This window comes from Sesamum indicum, unplaced genomic scaffold (genome assembly GCF_000512975.1).
Source record: "Sesamum indicum cultivar Zhongzhi No. 13 unplaced genomic scaffold, S_indicum_v1.0 scaffold00120, whole genome shotgun sequence".
NCBI lineage: Eukaryota > Viridiplantae > Streptophyta > Magnoliopsida > Lamiales > Pedaliaceae > Sesamum > Sesamum indicum.
This window is the reverse complement of record NW_011628049.1, coordinates 75221-95836: the sequence shown is the minus strand read 5'-3', so window position 1 is coordinate 95836 and position 20616 is coordinate 75221. Positions and strand designations below refer to the sequence as shown.

Genomic DNA, 20616 nt, shown 5'->3' with positions numbered 1-20616 from the left:
ATAGATCATCTAATCATTTAAGCCATAGAATCCATAAGATAGTGGAGGTGACGAGGGCGGATCTATCATATCTACAAAAATTGGCTGAATTAATTTCCCAACTTAGGATTGTGGATTTAATCAACATTCGAACCAATCACTCCAGCACTACCACCAAATGATCCTTCACCAGATCATCCGATGAGAGAGTGTGGATTTCCACACCGAAGTAACATTGACATCCTTAGAAACTAGACTTAAAGAAAATTCAGGGAGAAATCCAAGGAGGGTGCCAGAAAATACATCTTGGCCACGGGCCATGCTTCAAACCCTTGCATCCATATGGCGCCATTCTCAATTTGGATGTTATTAATTTCCAAAATACCGATAAGTTAAGAGAATAAATAAATTAAGGGGTAAATTTAAATATTCAAAAATTAATATGAAAATAGAATTTTTTTTATAATAATATAGATTATAGACAGACTATACTCTATAAATTGGGACAAACCTCAAGGGGTTTTCATGAATGATCATAAGCCTAAGCAATCATGTGACGTATTCCACTTTCGATCACGCTAAGGTACATCATTGAATATTAAAAATTTATCTTTTATTCAAAATACAGCAAATCAAAATCATATCGATTGCTGCGCATGTATGAGACACTATATTACTTATACCACTTGCATAATAAACTGATGAAACATCCCTTCCGGTTTAAGCCTACTTACAAATATAAATAAACTTCTTTGCAAAAAGATTAAAATCGTACTATTTGGGAGCAATTAACACTGTAAATTATTCAAGTTAAATAAATTATTATCGAACTTTAGAAATATATTTAAATTTAATTTAATTATTAAATTAATCAAATTCAAACAAAGTTTAGTTGAATTAGATATAAGCCGAACTCGAGTAATTTGATGTTTTTAAATATATTTTAATATTTTTGTACTAATCAAGACAAACTTAAAAGCTTATCAAACAAAAACTTTGGTTCGAATTCAGTTTGCTAGGTTTAGTGAATCGAGTTCGGACGAGCTTTTATCAAGTGATTATGGCAAATATTGGTAATAAAATTGCATTGGCATTCATGTCATGCTAATGGAAACAACAGACACAAAGGAAAGTTAATAGTAACAACAGCAACCATCATACCCACAAAGGGAACATATTGTACCAGTTATTATTTGATTTACACGAGGTACTTACACCCCTGAACGAAGCCGCATTCTTCAAATTCCTTGTGAAGCCATAGACGCTGTTGAGATTCAGAGTCGAGCCGGCTTATTTCACGGCACGGCAGGCACATTTTTTAGTCACAGCACAAGACTGCTATCTTTGTGTGTTTTATACTGCTGCTGATGTTTCAGACGTTTATAACCAGCTGGAAGGTACGGAGAAGAACTTGAAAACGGTAGCAGGCCAAGTTCTGAGTGCTCTTACCAGCAGGATTTCGAAGGACTGTCAGAGGCGACCGTACATTATAAGCATTTCTCTTAGTCTTTTTGCTTCGGACATCAAGCTGTCAAAGGGCTTCGATTTGGGTACTCTCCAGCTCCAGTTTCCGTACTACGTGCAAGTAAATCAGATGCAAATCAGATGAAATCGTTAACGAGTGCATGTACTGACAGCTTCAGATGTAAAAGTTCCATCCAAGAGTTCCTATTTCTGGCAGATTTTAGGTACAGAATTTCCGTAGGACGGCAGTAGGCATATGCATGTTTTTTTACCTGAGTTGCTGGAATGTTCATCCTAGCAGAACTTCCTAATCCCAGCACGTCCTGCATGGGTATAATTGCAGTTTTCGCAACTGAAGAAAGTGCAGCTTGGATTAGCCCCCACGAGATATCTTCTTCGACAATATTACCGAGATACTTGACCACCTAAAAGCAGAAATGTAAAGTAAGAACAAGGTTCACGTTGAATCTTGTTTTAACTTCTGTACATGTTTGAGAAGTTTTCAGTGGGACGAACTGAACCACACTCACATTAGACTTCTCTTCTTGTGGCAAAATGTCCCACCATCCTCGAATCTGCTCAAAGAAAATACCATATGCGTCATTTTCAAAAAATAAGAATGCTTTGCTTTCATAAACCTTAAACACACCTACGCACACACACACAGAGTCAAGGGCCCAAGACTTATCTACATGGGTAACTCAAAGCACTGATAAATACCGTGTCGTTGTCATGAGTGCCGGTGTACACGACTTGGTTTTGTTCATGATTATGGGGCAAATGTGGATTTTCAGCATCACTACCGAAGCCTTGATGAAACCCCAAAAGAAGAGCAATTAGTCAATCGAAGTATCTGTGATAGACACTTACAAGCACAAGAAAAAAAAATAAGAAAGCAGCAAACAGTTACCAAACTGGAGGACTGCCATTCCAGGTGCCCCAATGGACCTCCTAAGCTGCACCACATCTTCCGTAATTACCCCCTGTGGCAGTATAAACAACAAACGGCAAAATCAAAAGAAAGAAAAAGGAGAAGATAGCCAAAGAAAGAAGATCGAATGGAAGTAGAATTGTGCATTGATCTGGCTAATATACTTCAAAACTATTAGTACGCAACTTATTATACACATGATGGAAAATTTCCTATCAAAATTTTGGAAATATTTATAGTATTTTTTGATCTCGTATACCAAGTCTTCTGCTATGATATTGATATCTCCAACAGCTCTGAAGATGGCGTCGAAAAGAGACTTCCCAGGTCCGACCTACTGTCATTCGGAACATCATTTAGGGAATGTTCTACAACATTGGTGGTCAAAGATATAGTTACAAAAATGATACAAGAGGAACCTGACCTTCCATCGCCCTACCATTGCAACTTTTGCTTCTGCACACAAATTGATGAAATGTAATTGTTTCCCGTTACAATAGTATCATGTAAGCTTTTTTCCAAATTAAAGCCATCTCACCTGAAGGAACAGCCCAAAAGCCAGCAAATCCTCGAAAGTGATCAATCCGGAAATCATCAAATAAATTTTGTGCGCGCCTTATACGCCGTATCCACCATGAGAATCCATCTCTTTCCATAGCTTTCCAATCATATAAAGGGCTATTTTCAATCCAAAGGGCTTAGTCAATGCTTCGTTATAAGAGTAGAAAAGAAAACCATTTTTTCCAATAACTAAAAATCAAGTAAGGCTGGTTTGAGACATTACAATTGCTGTAGCATAGAAAAATTTTCTTTGCACTCCGTTAGCAAGTTCAGTTAGTCCGATTTACTAGTATCGAGGTTAGCAGAACGCCCACATGCATTAATAAATGAAGCATTAAACTGATGAGGAATTTTGTGTGTTCAATCTGTAGAATGATGTTAACCTGTTCCAGAGCTGACCAGTTTCACTGAAGGCATCTGGAGGAACGCCACTAACTAGGAGAGGAAAGCTGCTGCTGTTCTGCTGGACCCATTAGATGGTGAGTTCAATAAATAGAGAAGTTTGGAGCAGAAGTGATTTCTCAGTGTTAATAAAGGGAGAACTCACCAGCAAAAATTGTTTCTTATTAGCCCACACATCTGCACTATGATAACCAACATATATAGGCATATCTCCCATGATATTGATTCCTTTCATCCGTGCATAATCATGAACCTTTTGCCATTGCCTTTGGAACAAAAATTGCTGAGCAATGAATATATCTATCTGTGGAAGAGAAAAATGAGGTGCAAGTCATACAAGATTTTCAGCATGGGAGCAAGTCCAAATAGGGTAAAAGGATCAAAGGAATCTTACAAATTCCTTTTTGCTTTGATAAATTTCTTCCAAAGCAGCAAGATGACGATTTTTCAACGGATCAGGCCAATCATACCAGCTAAATGTATTCAAAGTGTCGTCAATGGCAGCAAAGTATGCCGCGTCCTCAAGCCAACCTGCACAATTATGAAGCTTTATAGCACTGGATATGCTCTTTTACTTGGAACAGGGAGCATATAAACCTTAATAAGGAAGATAATATTTTTACTGAAGCATTTTCAAATTCATGGAATTAGAACAGACAAGTTCATGGCTTGTGTCTAGGTATTTCCGAAAATTAGTAACATGGAAATAAACGTAGAGGAGAATTTTTGAAGATCACCATGGAAAAGAAGAAGTCTCGGAAATGCATATCAGGAAAATAATATTGTCTCTGCTGAACTGAAAAACAGAACTCCATTCATTACACTTATATCAAACTATGACAAGTGCCTTACTTGTTCAAGCCTCTTGAAGCAATTAAGAGGCAATATAACTACAAGGAGAAAAATCAGTAATTTGCTGATTAGGGATTCACATTTTATGGAAAATGAAGAACCACAGTAGTAGGCTGTACAAGCAGATGAGGAATCTGCATAAGATTGACTGTCTCCTGAAATTAACAAATTTGGCATTTTTCATAATGGGCATATACCCCGAGATCACGAATATGTTGTTTTATAAGGAAAAAGTAAAGACAATATCAGGATATACCTTATTTACAGCTACACTGATAATAATTGAGTCCTCAATTATAGGCCCAGTAATGCAAGATAATAGAAAGTATTGAACTTTTGACTCAACTTGGTCTCACAGATATTGGCAACAGAAGCCATTCGGAATCTACCACTCTTGCACCTTTAACATTGTAAGCTATAATGTTCTACTCATTGGATCATTGACTAGTGTTGAACAGAAACACAGACATCTCACCTGCAATGTTTGGATCCTTACGGAACTCCAGAAGTTGATCCTTTAGCTCCCCCTCACACAAAATAAGCCTCCTTGCAGCCTAAACCAATAATGAAAACCAGGAAGGTATTTTATAAAAATCATCTCAAGCTTTAATCATTGAAATATGCAGCCAAGATGCTGATATCAGTTTTGTCCAATAGCAAACATGATACTGTCTATGCCTGAGGACGTAAAGAATATTGCATGTCTTTCAAGTAGGCTAATCATTGGGGTAAAACAAGCCATGCAGAAAATCAAATTATTATTAATCCCAATGACTGGAAGCAGAAAGCAGCAGCATTCCAGTAACAGTTTATATAAGATCCATTCCACAAGTGTTCTATTAATCTTCTGATAACGCTTACCGTTTGCACTAATCTAACTCTTAACATATGTTTATCTGACTAGTCACAAACATAACCTGGTAAATAGTAGTCATTGTCAGAATTCATCATATATGGGTAAAACCACTGTGTCTACTTCGGAAATCCCATATGTAACTGCAAGACATCTTCATCTCATTATGAATACTTTCCTATCTCACTTGTATGCTTTGATAGAATTACATGACAACATCAACACGATTATCCACGACCCACAAGATGTCTTATGGTGTAGAATTTTTTATCTCAAAGCAGCTTTTGGCTTACTTAATGTTCTCTAGTGTTTCATGTGAACGTGAGCATAGACATTATGCATGGAAGGAGCATAACAGCTCCATTAAATTACACTCACATTTCTCAGGGTTTATGAACTATACCCTTACTTCTTCATGTCATTTGTTCAGCTCCAAGATCTTGATTTGGTTAAATACTTAGTTATTCATCAAATTTCGTTTTAATTATGGAAAGTCATGAATGGATAGACCAACTTTTCAGACACACATTTACACGGCAACTGCAACTCACATGGACAACATTGTGCAGGAACTATTTCTAAGAATATGCCAAATGAATTACTGAGAAGACGAATATGAATACTTTACCTCAGCTACCAAGGGATCCTTGATGTCAGCAACAGCTGTGAAATTCACACGATCCATATCTCTGCAAGTATTATGACACGGAAATTACGGCCACAAGATGTAATAAGACCTCTACGCATTAGAATCCAGTCACACACAACTTATTTCTCACAATGGTTTTGGAAGCTCTTCCTTTGACAGTAGACCATCTTTCACAAGTTCTTCAAGAGAAATCAAAAGAGTGTTGCCGCAGTTAGCATCCTGATATTGTTCAACCATCAATCATTGAATCATCTGGTTTTACAGAGCTGAAAGTATAACAATATAATAGGAAAATGCACTCTGACGAACGCAAGCATCTATGCACAATAGTTATATCTCACTTTCACACGGTTCGTTTTTCTTACTTTTCATTTTTCAAATTCTAGATATGATTCAATCTATATTGTGAAGAAAATTATGCAACCTGTCCAGAGTATGGAGATCCCTCTTCATCAGCCCTCCTCCCAGGAGGAACAAGAGGCAGAACCTGCAAAAACACATCAACCCAATTTCAAGAAAACGTTAACAAAATCGCATCTTTTCTACTAACTAAGCAACATTACATGCAACACAAATAAAACAGTCCGCAAGTATCGATATCAATCAGATAGTCGAGTGGGGAAAAAAACAAGGAATAATGAAAAGCGATAATTGTGAGCTCTCCCGGGTAGAATAAATGGAATCCCCATTCAATTTGAGGGAAAGATTCTCATCAGAACCAAAGTATCATCTTGAACAACTACTCAACAAGATTTTCGAACCCAAAATATATAAAGTACAAAATGCGAACAAATTATCAATATGAACAATGACCTGCCAAAGGGAGCAGCCGGCGTCGTGAAGCCAGTCGACGAACTGGAAGGCTTGAGGGCCGAGATCACCGATGCCAAAAGGACCAGGCAACGACGTCGGGTGGAGGAGAATTCCGGCCCTCCTGCGATCCTTGACGTCCCGTTTCGGGAGCCACGTCTCGTAGTCCATCGGCAGGTCATCTCCTGCAGATAAGCCGCCACCATTCTTGAAGCGGACAGTTACACTACTGGGCTTGACGGGACCGGCGAGAATGGGCTTTGGAGAGGAAGAGGGAGAGGCGGAGAACAAGGAGAGAGAGGTGGATATTGCCATTTCAATGCTTCTTGGATCCGTCGGTAATGGCACTGCACTACATGTAGAGGTGCTGTGAGTGACTTTGAGGTTCGTGTAGCTTGAACTTTACGGTGGGAATGGGAGGAGTTCGATGGAAATGAGTATGGCGCTAGAGAGTGAAAGCAGCAGGAAGCATGTGAGTTGCTGCTGATCCGGATATTTTGCCTGTTTTGGATGTTTTTGAATCAAAATATGATTTGTAATACATTTGCCATTGAAGGGCTTTCTTGAGGAGGTTGTCTGTCTGATGAATAGGTTGTCTGTTTTCCTTTCGTTTGAACAACGAAGGCCCATCAAATTAGCCCATTAGGCCTAATTGGACCAAATAATGAGTGGTGAAGGAAGTAAACCCACGTTTGCTTACAACGTTGAGATTGATCTATGCACAATTTTTAATTTGGATGGAATAAGATAAAATTGTTGTACACTAACAGTACACGCACACATCACCTGTGAACAAATAAATATATGATTTGAGATACACATATACATATTTACAAAAATACAAATATAAATATTGTTAACAAAATCATACAACCTTTTTCTTTTGCCTACATAGAAAAAAATTAAATATGCTATGTATAATACTATTACGAATTTGTATATTATATAATACTATTACGAATTTGTATATTATACAATACTATTATGAATTTGTATATTATAGTCTAACTTACATAATAGTAGAATTATTTGTCAATTGACTTGCTTGTATATATGGGTGTAAACGAGTTAAGCTCCAAAAAAAATTCTAACTCAAGCTTAAACTCTAGTTTTTTATTTTCAGATCGAACTCGACGAACTCAAAATTTTTAGAGCTCGAGCACATAATTTCAAATTCGAGCTCAAGCTCATTAAAAGCTCGAGTTAAGCTCCAAATCGAACCGGCTCATGAGCCTGCAAGACACAACACACTTTGTACATATATGAAAACAAGTTCAAAAGTTCTATGAAATGCCGAAGCCTCCCATGTCTTCTTTGTCATCAAAATTTTCAAATCCTCGTACCATATGTTAAGGTAGCCTGTGAATTTTTTCCCCCTACTCAGATGAGATTAAGTATCCAATTTAAAAACAACCTTCCTCATATTGAAATTTAGAACAAAAAAATCAGGGAATAAATCTTTATTTTTAGAGATTGTAATAGTTAAATTTAAACCTATAGCAAATTCATCTGTCCATAATGTTTCTATTCTCATAATTCTATTTGCAACCTGGGGATATATGTAAATATATATTTACTTACAGAGTCCAGAAATATATGGAAGTTGAATGTTAAAATTTTATATAAAATTAGGTGAGTCCGATATTTTCTTAAATAAATTGATATTGTTGTAACCGACCCAACCCACTAAGGCCGTAATAGTAATAGTAAACCACAATCCTTTTATAAATGAATAATTTCACCATTCTTGATGAAATTTGGTATAGTTATATTTAAATTTCTTGTAAATAAAAAATACATTATTAATAATAAGGTTTGCTTCTATTTAATAAATTATTGGTGGTTGTCGTACATAGTCTCTACAAATATATAAAAAAAACTACAATGTGAGAGACGTTAGAGAATCTCTCTGTATGAAGGAGTAAATCTGTATCTATAGAGGGGTGTCCCCGAGCTTTGCACGCTTTCTTCATTCTCAAGAAGAAATGGATAAGGGTCGTTTGGATAAGTTATAATCTATTCTTATCTTCTATTAATCTTGTTGTCGAATGTTTATCTCCGAGTTGGGGGACCTTTCATCAGCAAAGACTCCTAACTATTAGGAAGTTCTAGCCGCCAAGGAGTCTAGAGTTTTGGGGGAACTTTTCTGGTCTGCAAGGAGTTCCAGCCGTCAGGAATGTCCTTCTTGCTAGGGCTAATGTGGTTCTAGGGTGGCTGCTGACCTCTGAGTTCATAAGGTGTCACGTGTGTGGATCTTTTGAACTAAATGTTTTGGCAAACTTTGATCATGGTCTGAGTTGGGGGATGTTCTGGATCTCCTCCCTTTGCCAATCTGTTTTTTAGGAGACACTCGCTAGGGTCGTCTGCTAGGTCGTCTTGGGCCTCTTAGGATGTTACAGACCTCTCATTTTTTTCTTCTTTTTAGATCGCTTGAACCTATTTGGGCCAACTTATTTTTATGCATATTTATACGATAAAAAGTTTTTTGTTACTAGTTACTGCCACACATGGTTGCCGTGAGTGTATAAAAAGCATTTTGGTATGAGATGATGAGAAAAAAGAAATTTGTGGAAAAAACAAAGCATAATTATAAATTATAATTAATGTGGAGAAGTGAGGTGAGAGAGAAGTGTGGAGTAGTGGGTAGTTAAGGGAAAAAAATATAATTATGAGATCATTAGAAAATAATAAAATTATTAATCTGACCAATGTTTTTAAAAGAGAAAAAATGAAATAAAGGATAAATTTGTGTAAATAAAAGTTGGTATAATAAAAGGTTTTCTTTTATTTAAAAGTTCTCATGAGTATATACAAAGAACTTTGGTGTGAGATGATAAAAAATATTATGAAAAATAAATAAAATATAATTATAAAATAAAATAAATGTGGAGAAGTAAAGTGTGCGAGAAATGTAGAGTAGTGGGTAGTTAAGAGAAAAAAAATAAAATTGTGATATTATTAAAAAAAATTAAAATTTCTAATCTGACCAAATTTTAAAAAAAAGTAAAATAAAGAATAAATTTGAGTATTTAAAAATTGGTGGGATAAAAGGTATTCTTGCATAATAGAATAGATAACATTTATGTAATAGAAATCATATAGCATCCCATTGAACAAAGAAAGTATATTAACTCTGATAAATTCTGGAGTCTCTTAACATTGCAAACCTTTATGATTTGAGAAATTATATATAATTTTCTTAACATTTATTTCTATTAACAAATGCATGTATCCATTAGTCAAATTTACAAAATTTATTCAAACTAGCCAAAAATAAAAAAGAATGAAAATTCATAGTTATCACTGACTTATTACTAACTTAATGCAGGTCAAACAAATTATCTTTTGTAACCAAACTACCTTATACATCTTCATATGCTAATACACGTGAGAAGTTACATCTTTACCCTTATAAAAAAGTAGTTTGGGAAAAAAAATTGTTTGACTTACAAACTTGTATGTTTGTAAGTCAATCGTGGGTAAATATAAATTTTCATTCAATTACTTTGTCGATGTTAGCAATTTTTTTTAATTTTGACCAACAAACAAATCTATTTATTAATTAGAAACAACGTCACAACTATTAATTGTAATATTATAAATCATAAGAATTTACGTATAAGAAGCTCAAGAAATTATAATTCGTTAGGATCAAAATGGTTATAGTACGACAAGGAGTCGGCGGATATCCGGCGGCCCTCTTACACACATTTTCCAGTGGTTTAGAAAGTGTAAGTTTTCAAAAATATAGTATTTCATAACTATTCACATACTGGTTTATATGAAATTAGTCTTATAATTGTTATTCTTGGTCTTGTTTTTATTATTTTTGTATAATTATGTGGCCCGAGCTCTTTGCCTAAGGCCTAAGCCCATCGCACTCGATGGCTAAAGCACTTTAGCCCTCTGTGCCTCTTAGCCAACATCATCTATCTAAATCCACTTTTTTTTACTTGGTCCACCTGTCCGACCTGCTTCGATCTCTTTAAATAAGGTGCCTCTCTCAATCAAAACCCTAACCCTGATTCCCGAAGCCTTTATTCTCCGTCTTCTCTCTCCTTTTGTCTCTGGTCTTGGTTTCTCCTCTGTCGTTTCTTGGTCATCCCTCCATCACCTCCTTTTCTCAATCATTTTCTTTGACTTTTAATGGCTTGTCCTTATAAATATCAGGTTTCACTCTAGTTCAAAGATAACCTGAAATCATAACATCTCTCATCCTCTGTACTTCAAATTAAAAGTTCTTAGTGAACTAACCTTTGTGGTTTGTTTAGTAATCCTTGGGTGGATCTATGCCTGAGTGCCTCTAGATTGATTTGTGCCTTTGTAGCTCTAGGTTGATCAGTGTTCTCTATGCTTTAAGCAATCGTGAGTTGGGTTGCAGACCTTTTGTGATGGTTGGTTAGCAGTCACTGAATCTAGTTTTCTGAGTTTTAAATCTTGTGTCCCATCTTATTCTTTATTTGCTATATTATTTACTGTATATTTCAGCTTTTGTATTATATAGATTTGTAATTCTTTATATTATTAAATAATTGTATAAGAGTTTTTTCGAATCCATTATCATCTCTGTAATAGTTTGATATAATTTTTTTTTTTTTTTTTTTTTTTTTTTTTTTTGCTATCTATTAGTGATTAGCACCCAACAATTTTATCGTGTTTCATAATCCATTTAACCAAATATTATGCTAAATCAGTACTTAAAACATTATATTTTACGATCTACCTAATCAAATCGAAAATAATAGATCAACAATTATCCCTCAATCTCATCTCACCTACTAATCCCATCAATTGAACCAAATATGTCCCAAATGAATGCTAGGGGTAATTTTATCCCAAAAAAAGAAAAACTTAGTGTGACAAATATCACTAACTTTAGTTTACTTTACCCATCTATAGACACCAACAACTGGACGCGATTTTAGTAGCAATTTTGATGACTCTACAAACACGTTTATTGCTTCCAAACGCAACTTCATCCCTCAACAAAACATAAATCAAGAAAATTACAACTTTCTTCAGAAAATTATTATATATATAATGCATGTGAAAAATGAAGCTCCTTTGTATCTCATGCTTTATCTTTAGCTGTCTGAGGAGGCGGCGGCTTCGGCTTCCCGCCGGTGGTCGGACCCCTTGCTCTTACCGCCATCACTTCTACTTCTCCACTCTGTCATCCACACACAAATAAAAAAAATAATTAAATATTACTTTAATCTTTAATTTTTTTTCAAATTATTTTTCTTTAATTTTTTCAAGAATGGGATCAATAGACTCCTTTTTTAAAAATATACAAAAAGGGTTGTTTTCTGTTTTTTTTTTTAAAATAAAGTGAAAGTGGAAATTTTTATCAGAACAATGGGTCAAAACATATATAAAAACTGAAAGGGAAAAAAGAAAAATAAAGTAAAATTTATACCTCAGCTTCGAACTTGGTTTCTCCTTCATAGTCGTCTCTTGCTGAAAAGTATAACGTTAATTGCGCTTATCAGACATGAGAAGCACGATTTTTAATTTGTCAATAAACGATACAGTGCAAGAAAAAAGAAACAGCGAGAGAGAGAGAGAGAGAGAGATCTGGTAAGGTTCTTACCACCTCCGCTGCCACAAGATTTAACTGATTCAAACAGGTGAAGGAAGCTTTTCTTCATTGTCGAAACAACTTTGGCCATTTCTCTCTCTCTCTCTCTCTCTCTTCTCTCTCTCTCTCTCTCAGTCTGTGTGTGTGTGTGTGTGTGTGTGTATGCAGACTGCAGCAGAGGTTGTGAGTCGTGAGGTGAGGGGGCGATGATTTATGGGTCAAAATTAACCTCACCAGCAGACAGCAGTAGCATGTGCTGAGTCTCTTAATTTATTCTCTTACATTACACGACTTGCAATTATTATATGCATATGCTATATTAATAATAGTAATAATGACTTGCAGTTGTACTACCAATTTTTGTTTTTGTTACTATATTGTTCTTCACAGACATAATGGGTTGGTACGCGGGCTGCCCCTTCTTCTCTATCCGTGTCTCTGATTTATTTATTTTTTCAGTTATTAAGGTAAATTAGAAAAAAATACAATTTTAATCTTGTAATTTATAGGGTGGTATTTTTGGTTATGTACAAATAGATTTTTGTAATTTAGTTGCATGTGACTTGCACATAACTCAATTAAATTGCATTTTTAGTCTTGTAATTTATGGGGCATTAGCATTTTTAATCCTATATATTGGAAGAGTTGTCATTTTCCGTCCTGCATGTATTTATTTATAAGACAAAAACATCCAATCTGAACTATCCCCAAAACTACCTTATTCCTGACTCAGATCAAATTTTACAAAAAAAAAAAAAAATCTAAATAATGTGTAGAAATTAATAAACTATAGAGGGTATTACAGCTTAGCTAATGCCCAAATGAATAACGCAAAAAAGAGAGATTTGATGCAGATATTCATGATCAACAAGTAACGTAATTCTTTTTAATTTCTATTTATTGCATTCTTCGAAACTTGTAGGACTCATCAAGTGCAAAAACCGGTTCTTTTGTAAGAAATTTTAGCTAATATCGTAAGCCCGGCACATTTTTTTCTTATATAAAAAGAAGAAATCTTTTGTGAATATTCTTCAAGTACAAAAAAGACCTTTTATGAAGAATATATTTCAAGATCATAAATCCGACATTTTATTCCTCTCCAAAAAGAAAAAAACAACTTATGACATCACAAATCCAGCACTTTTTTCTTCCTTGCACTACAAAAAATTACTATTGAGTAATTTGCTGATTACCTTTCTATATTATTTAAAATATTCACATAAGTCCACATTTCCTGTATTTTTTAAGAATGCTCCTGCATTCGTAGTGAGGGGCATATGTAGCTCCTTTCTAAGAAATACAGAGGGGGTAAAATGGTATTTTATTTTTTATAAAAACTTATGTGAACATTTTGAATAATATAGAGAGGTAATTTGTAATTTATCCAATTACTATTGGTTATAACTAAAAATCATAGTAAATAATTATTATTAACTATGATTACATACAATCGATGCAAAAAATTATTTTTTTCATCATGAACAAATTATTTGCCACATCTAAGAGCCATGACAAATGTTTTAACAATTCTCGAAAAAACTACGGCTAATAATCATTGTTTGATCGTGATCAATGACTACTTGCTAGAACTGTTTATTATTAATTATAATAATTAATCATGATTAAATAATATATTGATCATAGTGTCCATAGAAAATTCCTTTCTTACCTTTTACGTGCATTTAATTATGATCCGACTCAAAATTTTGAACTTTGAGATCAAATTCACTGAATTGACTCATAGGAGTTATTATGTAATCCCGTGTGGCATGATCTAGAAGACTAGAACTCCTTAGCTGCAATAGTACAAAAACTAGTCGTCCGACATGAGGCACAAGAGCCTTGTGTATGAGGCTATTGTATCTTGGTCCTGGCTGATGTGGCTGGTATTGCGTGGTTTTTAAAAGCCCTGAACTAGTGCAGTCAAAACATACATGGAGGTTGGTACATTCCAAGAACTCCATCGTCAATGAGATGTTGATGATCCTCGATATCCTATGGACTATGTTAATCTCTATAAGTTTGTGATCACAACTATGGATCAAATAGCAAAATAGTTTCTCGTATTGATTAATGAGAAACAAAATCGAGAGTAGATACATATATAGTTATCAAAGTTAAGTATAGAAACTGATTTAAAATTTCGTGCCCTAGATTTTGATCATGAGATAGCTTGATGGAAGGACCGTATCTATATGATACAGACAGCCAAATGTTCACAATTTCATGTATTCTCTAATGTCATGGACCATTGTTATATGTCCACCCATGTTAACGGGTATTTTTAGATTAATGTATTGATTGAGAGTGATTAATTGAATATTTTCAATTAATCTAGAGCAAGTCAAGGGTAAGTGAGCTCCAATTAAGAGAATGCAAGCCTTTAATCAAGAGCCTCGAGGGACCACACAAGGAACTATAATGTATTAAAGGCCCTTGATGCTTGCATCCTCATGAGTGGTTGGCCATTTGTAGGTGCTTGCAAGGTGTGTATATCTATATTTCTCTCTCTTACATACTTTCTTATATATTTATTTTTTCTCAAAGAGTTGTATCTATTTCATCTCTTTTTTAAAAGCTTGAAACTCATTCAAGGCTAGTCCCACGCTCTTGAGTTTCTAACAAGGCTCAAAGAAACACAAGTTTATATTTTGTATGAACTTGCTAGAGAGAGCTTTATTTGGCTCTTGTGTGGACAAAGTTAGAAATCATTGTTGGAGGAGAACCTTTGAAACCAGGATACTCCACTACTCTCAAATAAGTATTTACCTTTGACTTCCATTGCTCATTTTACGTTTGGGACTTATACCGATTCCTTCACCTTGCATGTATGTATATTTTCATAACCCAATTTAAAAATTAAAAGCAGTTGATCAATTTATATAAATCCTAGCTAATACCTTATCTTCTCAATGAGATGTCTTTTCAAAATAAAATCATAGCACGCATATAAAATTAAAATAAATAATATCTCTAGTATCATAATATCAATATAGGCACGACAATCAATATTAAATTCAGTCAATATTTTGATGCGACTTTGGAGGAAAACACATATACACTAAAAGGAAATTCATCATTTACACCATTTTCCAGTTGAACAACAACTAGGCTGATCAAATTCAACACATTGTGGGACGGAGCCAGAATTGTCCATCATGCGACCAAAAGTCGACATGTGACTTCGTCTCCACATGTAATTAGTACCAATTCCTTAACTCCTATAGAGAGAATTTTCTTAACAATTAAACAACCTTAAAGGCATCAAACCTCTATTCTTTACACCTTCTCCTAATAACAAGTGTGTAAAAATATTAAATAAATAGAACTAATACTAATACAATTTAAATCTTTGGAAAGAGATGAACAAGTATGATTATACCCGTACGAAGTATATACTCAAATCAGGTCCACTGCTCCCATCTGGGCTCACCATGTATAGCGTCTCCGAGTCCTTGGATCCCACCACCCTCTCGAAATGCGCCCGCACATACGCCAGCTCCCCTTCCGGCCCCTCCGCCTCCGACGGCGGCGGGGGGATCACTCCCGTCCCCATCGACACCGCCTTCAGCATCTCCATCACGCGCAAATCCTCCTCCGTCGCCTCCCTCCTCACGCCGTACCCATTCTTCTTCCCATTACAATACATCGTCCACAGCGGCTCCTCCATCAGCTTCGTCTTGTCCTTTTCCGGCCGCTTGTCGCATTCCATGGCGATTCTCACCATCCCGAGGCTCAGCTCCTTCTGCAGCGCGTGGGTCTGCATCGCCAGCTCCACCACCATCATCGGTAGGGTTCGAGGGTTTTCCTGAATCGAGAGGCTGACCCGGCCCTTTCGGTACCCGAAGAGCGTGCAGCTGACACGACCTTCTCCGCCGTCGGCGAGGCGACCTCCGGGAAGGGCAGGGAATTTGCAGACAGGGGTAATAATAGGGAGGGACCGGAATGCATTCCGGAAGGCTTTTCTGAAGGCTTTGACGGGTTTCTGTTTCTTCTTGGAGGAAGGCTGGACGAGGGTTACTGCCAGGGACCGCGGAGACTCAGGAGGAGAAGGACGGGAAGTGTCGGCGGTTGAAGATGGTGGCTGCGGCGGCGCTGGTGGGTATCCCATCACCGGATTAGCAATGGGAGGAGGATGGCGACCGAGCATGCACGGTATTTGGATCAATTATGTGATGAGCATTCAGCAACGGTGGTTTGTGGTGGGTGGTGGGCGCACTGGGCGGGGGTTGATGAGAATGAAGATGATGGAAGAATAACAGTGGTGGTGGATGATTCTGAGAAATGGAAAATGAGAGAGAGAGAGAACAAGAAAATGGGGAATGGGCAAATTAGTTCGAGTTGTTCAAGGAAACTTTTGTTTTGGTCCCATGAAGTTAGGAAGGAAGATGAGCATTCCCAGATATTAGGAACTAAATATCTAAAATTTGGAGGAAATCGAATCTGCACGATGGAAATTATTATGGTTCACAACTATTAATCCTGTAGACCTAGCTAGGATTATGACATGATTAACACCCCTTAGCACCTAGGAATCATATGATGATGTATCCTCAAACTTTGTAAGGGACAGGAAAATTGTAATTTTATTTGTGTAATTTAGGAGGTAGTATTTTTAGCTTGATACAAATTAATTTTTAAAATTTAATTTTATAACTTTATAAATTTGGTTTTTTTGGCGTTATATTTTTACTTTTCTACCCAATTTTGGACGAAAATAAAATTGGACTCTAGAGGAATTTCATATACATTGAATTTTACTTTCCCTCCATCTCTTCCCTCTAACCAAATATCAAATTATCTCTTATACATTACTTTTTATTTTCACTTTTTTTATATTTCTACTTTTCGTCCCAACCAAACATACTTTAATATTACAAAACTACATTGGATAAATCAATTCATACAAAATAAAAAATGCCCACAAAAGATATAAGGGTAAATTGCATAAAAAACCCTCTTGTGTTTTCAAAATTTAGTTAAAAACCCCATGTGATAAAATAATAGGCAAAAAAACCCCTCTATTTTGTAAAAAATTGCATACTCTCCCCTTCTGTTAGGTAAACCCTAACGGCGTTAAATTTTTGCTAAAATAATCGTTATACCCTTCTTATAACAAGCATTGATCTTTGAATGTAAAAAAATAAACGGTCCAAATCTTAAGTAATTTGAATATAATTTTTATTTATATACAATATATATAACGTAATATAATTATTTCTCTGAAATCTTCTCTCTAAGATTTCAGCGTCGTCTGAATGAATTCCTGGCCGTGGCTTACACCATTTGAATTCTCTCCTTAAGGCGAACATATCCGTACCATCAATTTGAATTTTCATTGACCGAAGAGAGTGTGCTCTAAGCACGACCGTCAAAGCTTCTTGCATCAATTCATCACTGTCCGGATGAATTTCGATCTCAGGCCACCACCACTAGACTCGCCTCGATCTGACGATTCAAACGAGACCAATCTTGCTCATTTTGATCAAGTTTTTGCTGATCCAAAAATTTTAAGCTTATTTCCATCGTGAAGTTTCTTGCCGTCACACCGCCGTCTGGACGAATTACGGTCTGAGACTACCACTGTTCGACACCTCTCGTCCAGATGATTCCAATAAGGCCAAGCTTGTATTTTCAACACGAGTCGCCGACGGAGAAGAAGAATGTTAAAGAAAAATTAAGTAAAATTATTTAATATAATAAAGTTTAAAAATAATAAACAAATATTAAATATTTAATTTAATTTAAATATATATTAATAATATTAATATAATTTTTATATAAGTTAAAAATTTTGATATAATTTTTAGGTATTTTTATATTTATTTAGTATATTTTATAAATAAATATTAAAATATATTTAAGTTAAATAATAATTGAGTAAAATTATTTAATTCAATAAATTTTAAATAATTAAATGTTTATTTTTAAATAAATATTAATAATTTTAATATAATATTTTATATAAGTTAAAAGTATATTCTATAAATAAATAATAAAATATATTTAAATTAAATAATAATATATAATATTATAATTATTTTTTATTTATATTCAAACAAAAGGGGCAAATTGGACATTTTCACTTAAAAAAAATCTCAAAAGCAGCAAAAGACAAGGACCACTTGGACAAACCGGGCGTATGGCTCACTCTCTGTTAGTTTCTAATGGAGAGGAGATATTTTTATTGTATTTTAGATAATATAGAGGGTTTTTTACTTATAAATACAACACATAGGGGGTGTGTGAAATTTTTTCAAGATATAACTATCAATCTTCACTAATCCAAATATATAATACATTAGCTCTCCCACCGACAAGAAAACAAAAATATAATCTCATCAACTAATTTAAATATACTTTTATTCCATATGAAAATTATTATTCAACTAAGGGTTAAATATAGTTAATATTTTCAAATATCCACCCCACACCCCTAAAGTATTAAAACCCTAAAAAAAATCCTAACTTTTAATTTTTTAAGTTTGAAAAGTCACATTTTACTCTTACAAAAATTATTTTTTGGAAAAAAATTAAAGAGATTCCTAAAATGCCAAAATCACCTTGTGTCGGAACTTTTTCTAGTTCTAATTTCACTCATTTATCAAGCTCTTTTATTTCTGTAATCTTAAAATACTTGGAGCTCATTTTATTTTAGTTTTACTTGTTTGTTAAATCAAATTACAATTAAATTTATACATGCATATATATTTATATATTTACTTAAAAAAATATACAATTAATAAAACCAAAAGGTTTGATGAACTAATAAAAAAATACAATTACTATGTATTTATATATGGTAATTATATGTATGTATAAATTTATTTTTTAATTAATTTGACAAACAAGTGTGATGCGTTTAAAAAACACACGGGTTCAATTGATATGACTATGCTCAAAACTTGGGCCAAAGCAAATGCAAATCCTGAAGGGGGGTCTGGAAAAAAGACGTTAGCACTCCGACACCCAAGTTAATATCGGATTTAGGAGAAAAATAATCGTAAAAAATAAAATATAATGAGAAATCGTGATAGATCAAGCAATTTCATAAGAGAAATCATGCTAAGAGTGCAATTACGTGTGTTCATTTACAAATATTAAAATTATTAGAAAGATATTTTTGCGAGTACATTATATAAATTGTTAAATGATGGATAAAATTAAAAAATATATATAAATTTGATATTAATATTTCCTGTTTAAATTTAAAAAATATATATATTTTTAAAATTAAGAAAAGGATACTGTTATAAATGGAGAGTCCTCAAAAGCTGTAAGTATAATTTAAAGAAAAAAAAACTTAAAAAGTTATATGATTTGATATTTTAGAGAAGTGTAATTAATTATTAATCCTTTTTTTTTTTTGTTAATAGTAACATTTTACTGAGAAACAGTGACCTCCTCCGGTCTCGAAAATCTTCAACCCTCTTCTTCTCCGCTTCTCTCTCTCTCTCTCTCTCTCTCTCTCTCTTCCCCGTTTTTTGTGTTGAATTGGAATTGCAGACAAGAAATGGTGGAGTTTGGGGATGAGTTGATCATAGAAAGCTACAAAGTTCCATGGCTGATATGGATCCAACTACTTATTACGTTTCTGCTCATCATTCTCCTCTTTTCTGGGTTCAGTGTCTTTACCTCAGACCCCTCATCCAGCTCCTCCGCCGCTTCGCCATCAACTGGCGCCGCCGCTGCCTCACTAACCCATCTCAACAAACCCAGTTCTTCCAACAGAAGAACCAAGGTACTCTCTCTCTCTCTCTCGCGCGCGCGCGCGCCCTTCTCTACCAAATACACCTCTTTCTCTTTCTTTTTGTTTCTTTGGTGGCCCTTTGTAGCTTTTGTTTCAAAGCTATTGCAATTGATCTTTACCATGTTGGAGAATTAGGTTGAGAGAGGAAAAACCTAGAAAGTTTTGATCTTTGGACCAAAATCATATGGGACTGAGCATGGCTTATTTTGCACTCATTGAATTTCCTTGAATTTGATGGTTCATTCTTGATTATTGTTTGATACTTTTATCCTTGGACAGAATTCAGGACATTCATTTCAAGTCATTTGGCAGTTTCTTGTGTGATATCTTTGGCATTGTTGATAATGTTGTTGATGCGATTTTCAGTGAACTATGCATCTAAATTTATCTAGAACTTTGTTCATTTTGCTCCAATTGTGTGAGATCCATCTTTGCTGGTTCACTTTGCTTCAGATTGATCAATTTCAAGTTTGATTTTAGTGTTTCCAAGGGATAGTTCATCGGAATTCATCCTTTGGGGATATAGCAACATAGACATTTTCAGAATTTGTCAAAATTTTGTTTCACTAACTGTAGAATAATGGCCCTCTAACTGCTCCCACCTTATTCCGTATTTAGACAGAAGAAGTGGTTGAATGTACACTTGGGATTCCCTCTGATAAAACGGAAACAGGGTTTATTGTTGGTGTTGGGGTTTGGGGATTACTGGAGCTGAGAAAGAGAAACAAGATTATGACTCTGCAAATTGGATGCCAAATATGTGTGTGATAGATAGATAGATAGG

The 20616-nt window shown here is 34.8% G+C and overlaps 2 protein-coding genes and 1 long non-coding RNA gene across 5 annotated transcripts in view; 1 reads left to right on the top strand and 2 right to left on the bottom strand.

Annotated features, from left to right (window-relative positions):
- Nucleotides 1–1039: 1039 nt before the first annotated feature.
- On the bottom strand, nt 1040–7059 carry LOC105179007 (4-alpha-glucanotransferase, chloroplastic/amyloplastic). 3 transcript variants are annotated; one of them, XM_011102589.2, is made up of 16 exons: nt 6505–7057; nt 6116–6178; nt 5822–5910; nt 5671–5731; nt 4665–4743; nt 3732–3868; nt 3483–3641; nt 3319–3398; nt 2913–3052; nt 2799–2830; nt 2634–2708; nt 2354–2426; nt 2164–2252; nt 1974–2018; nt 1716–1868; nt 1040–1554 (listed from the first exon to the last, which is right to left on the bottom strand). In XM_011102589.2, the coding sequence occupies exons 1-16, from the start codon at nt 6814–6816 to the stop codon at nt 1450–1452; spliced, it is 1692 nt and encodes a 563-aa protein (XP_011100891.1). In that variant the 5' UTR covers nt 6817–7057; the 3' UTR covers nt 1040–1449. The 3 variants fall into 3 exon arrangements, with proteins under 3 accessions (XP_011100891.1, XP_011100892.1, XP_011100893.1); XM_011102590.2 differs by having other exon boundaries at nt 3319–3395; XM_011102591.2 differs by lacking the exon at nt 2634–2708 and having other exon boundaries at nt 6505–7059.
- Nucleotides 7060–15139: 8080 nt separating this feature from the next.
- On the bottom strand, nt 15140–16673 carry LOC105179005 (protein MIZU-KUSSEI 1-like). Its single transcript, XM_011102588.2, has one exon. It carries the CDS (start codon nt 16230–16232, stop codon nt 15459–15461), a length of 774 nt encoding a protein of 257 aa, XP_011100890.1. The 5' UTR covers nt 16233–16673; the 3' UTR covers nt 15140–15458.
- A 2817-nt stretch (nt 16674–19490) lies between these two features.
- LOC105179004 overlaps nt 19491–20616 on the top strand; it is a 2078-nt gene continuing 952 nt past the window's right edge. The window contains exon 1 of the long non-coding RNA XR_849198.2: nt 19491–19823. This is a non-coding gene — a long non-coding RNA (uncharacterized LOC105179004). The remainder of the gene's footprint in view (nt 19824–20616) is intronic.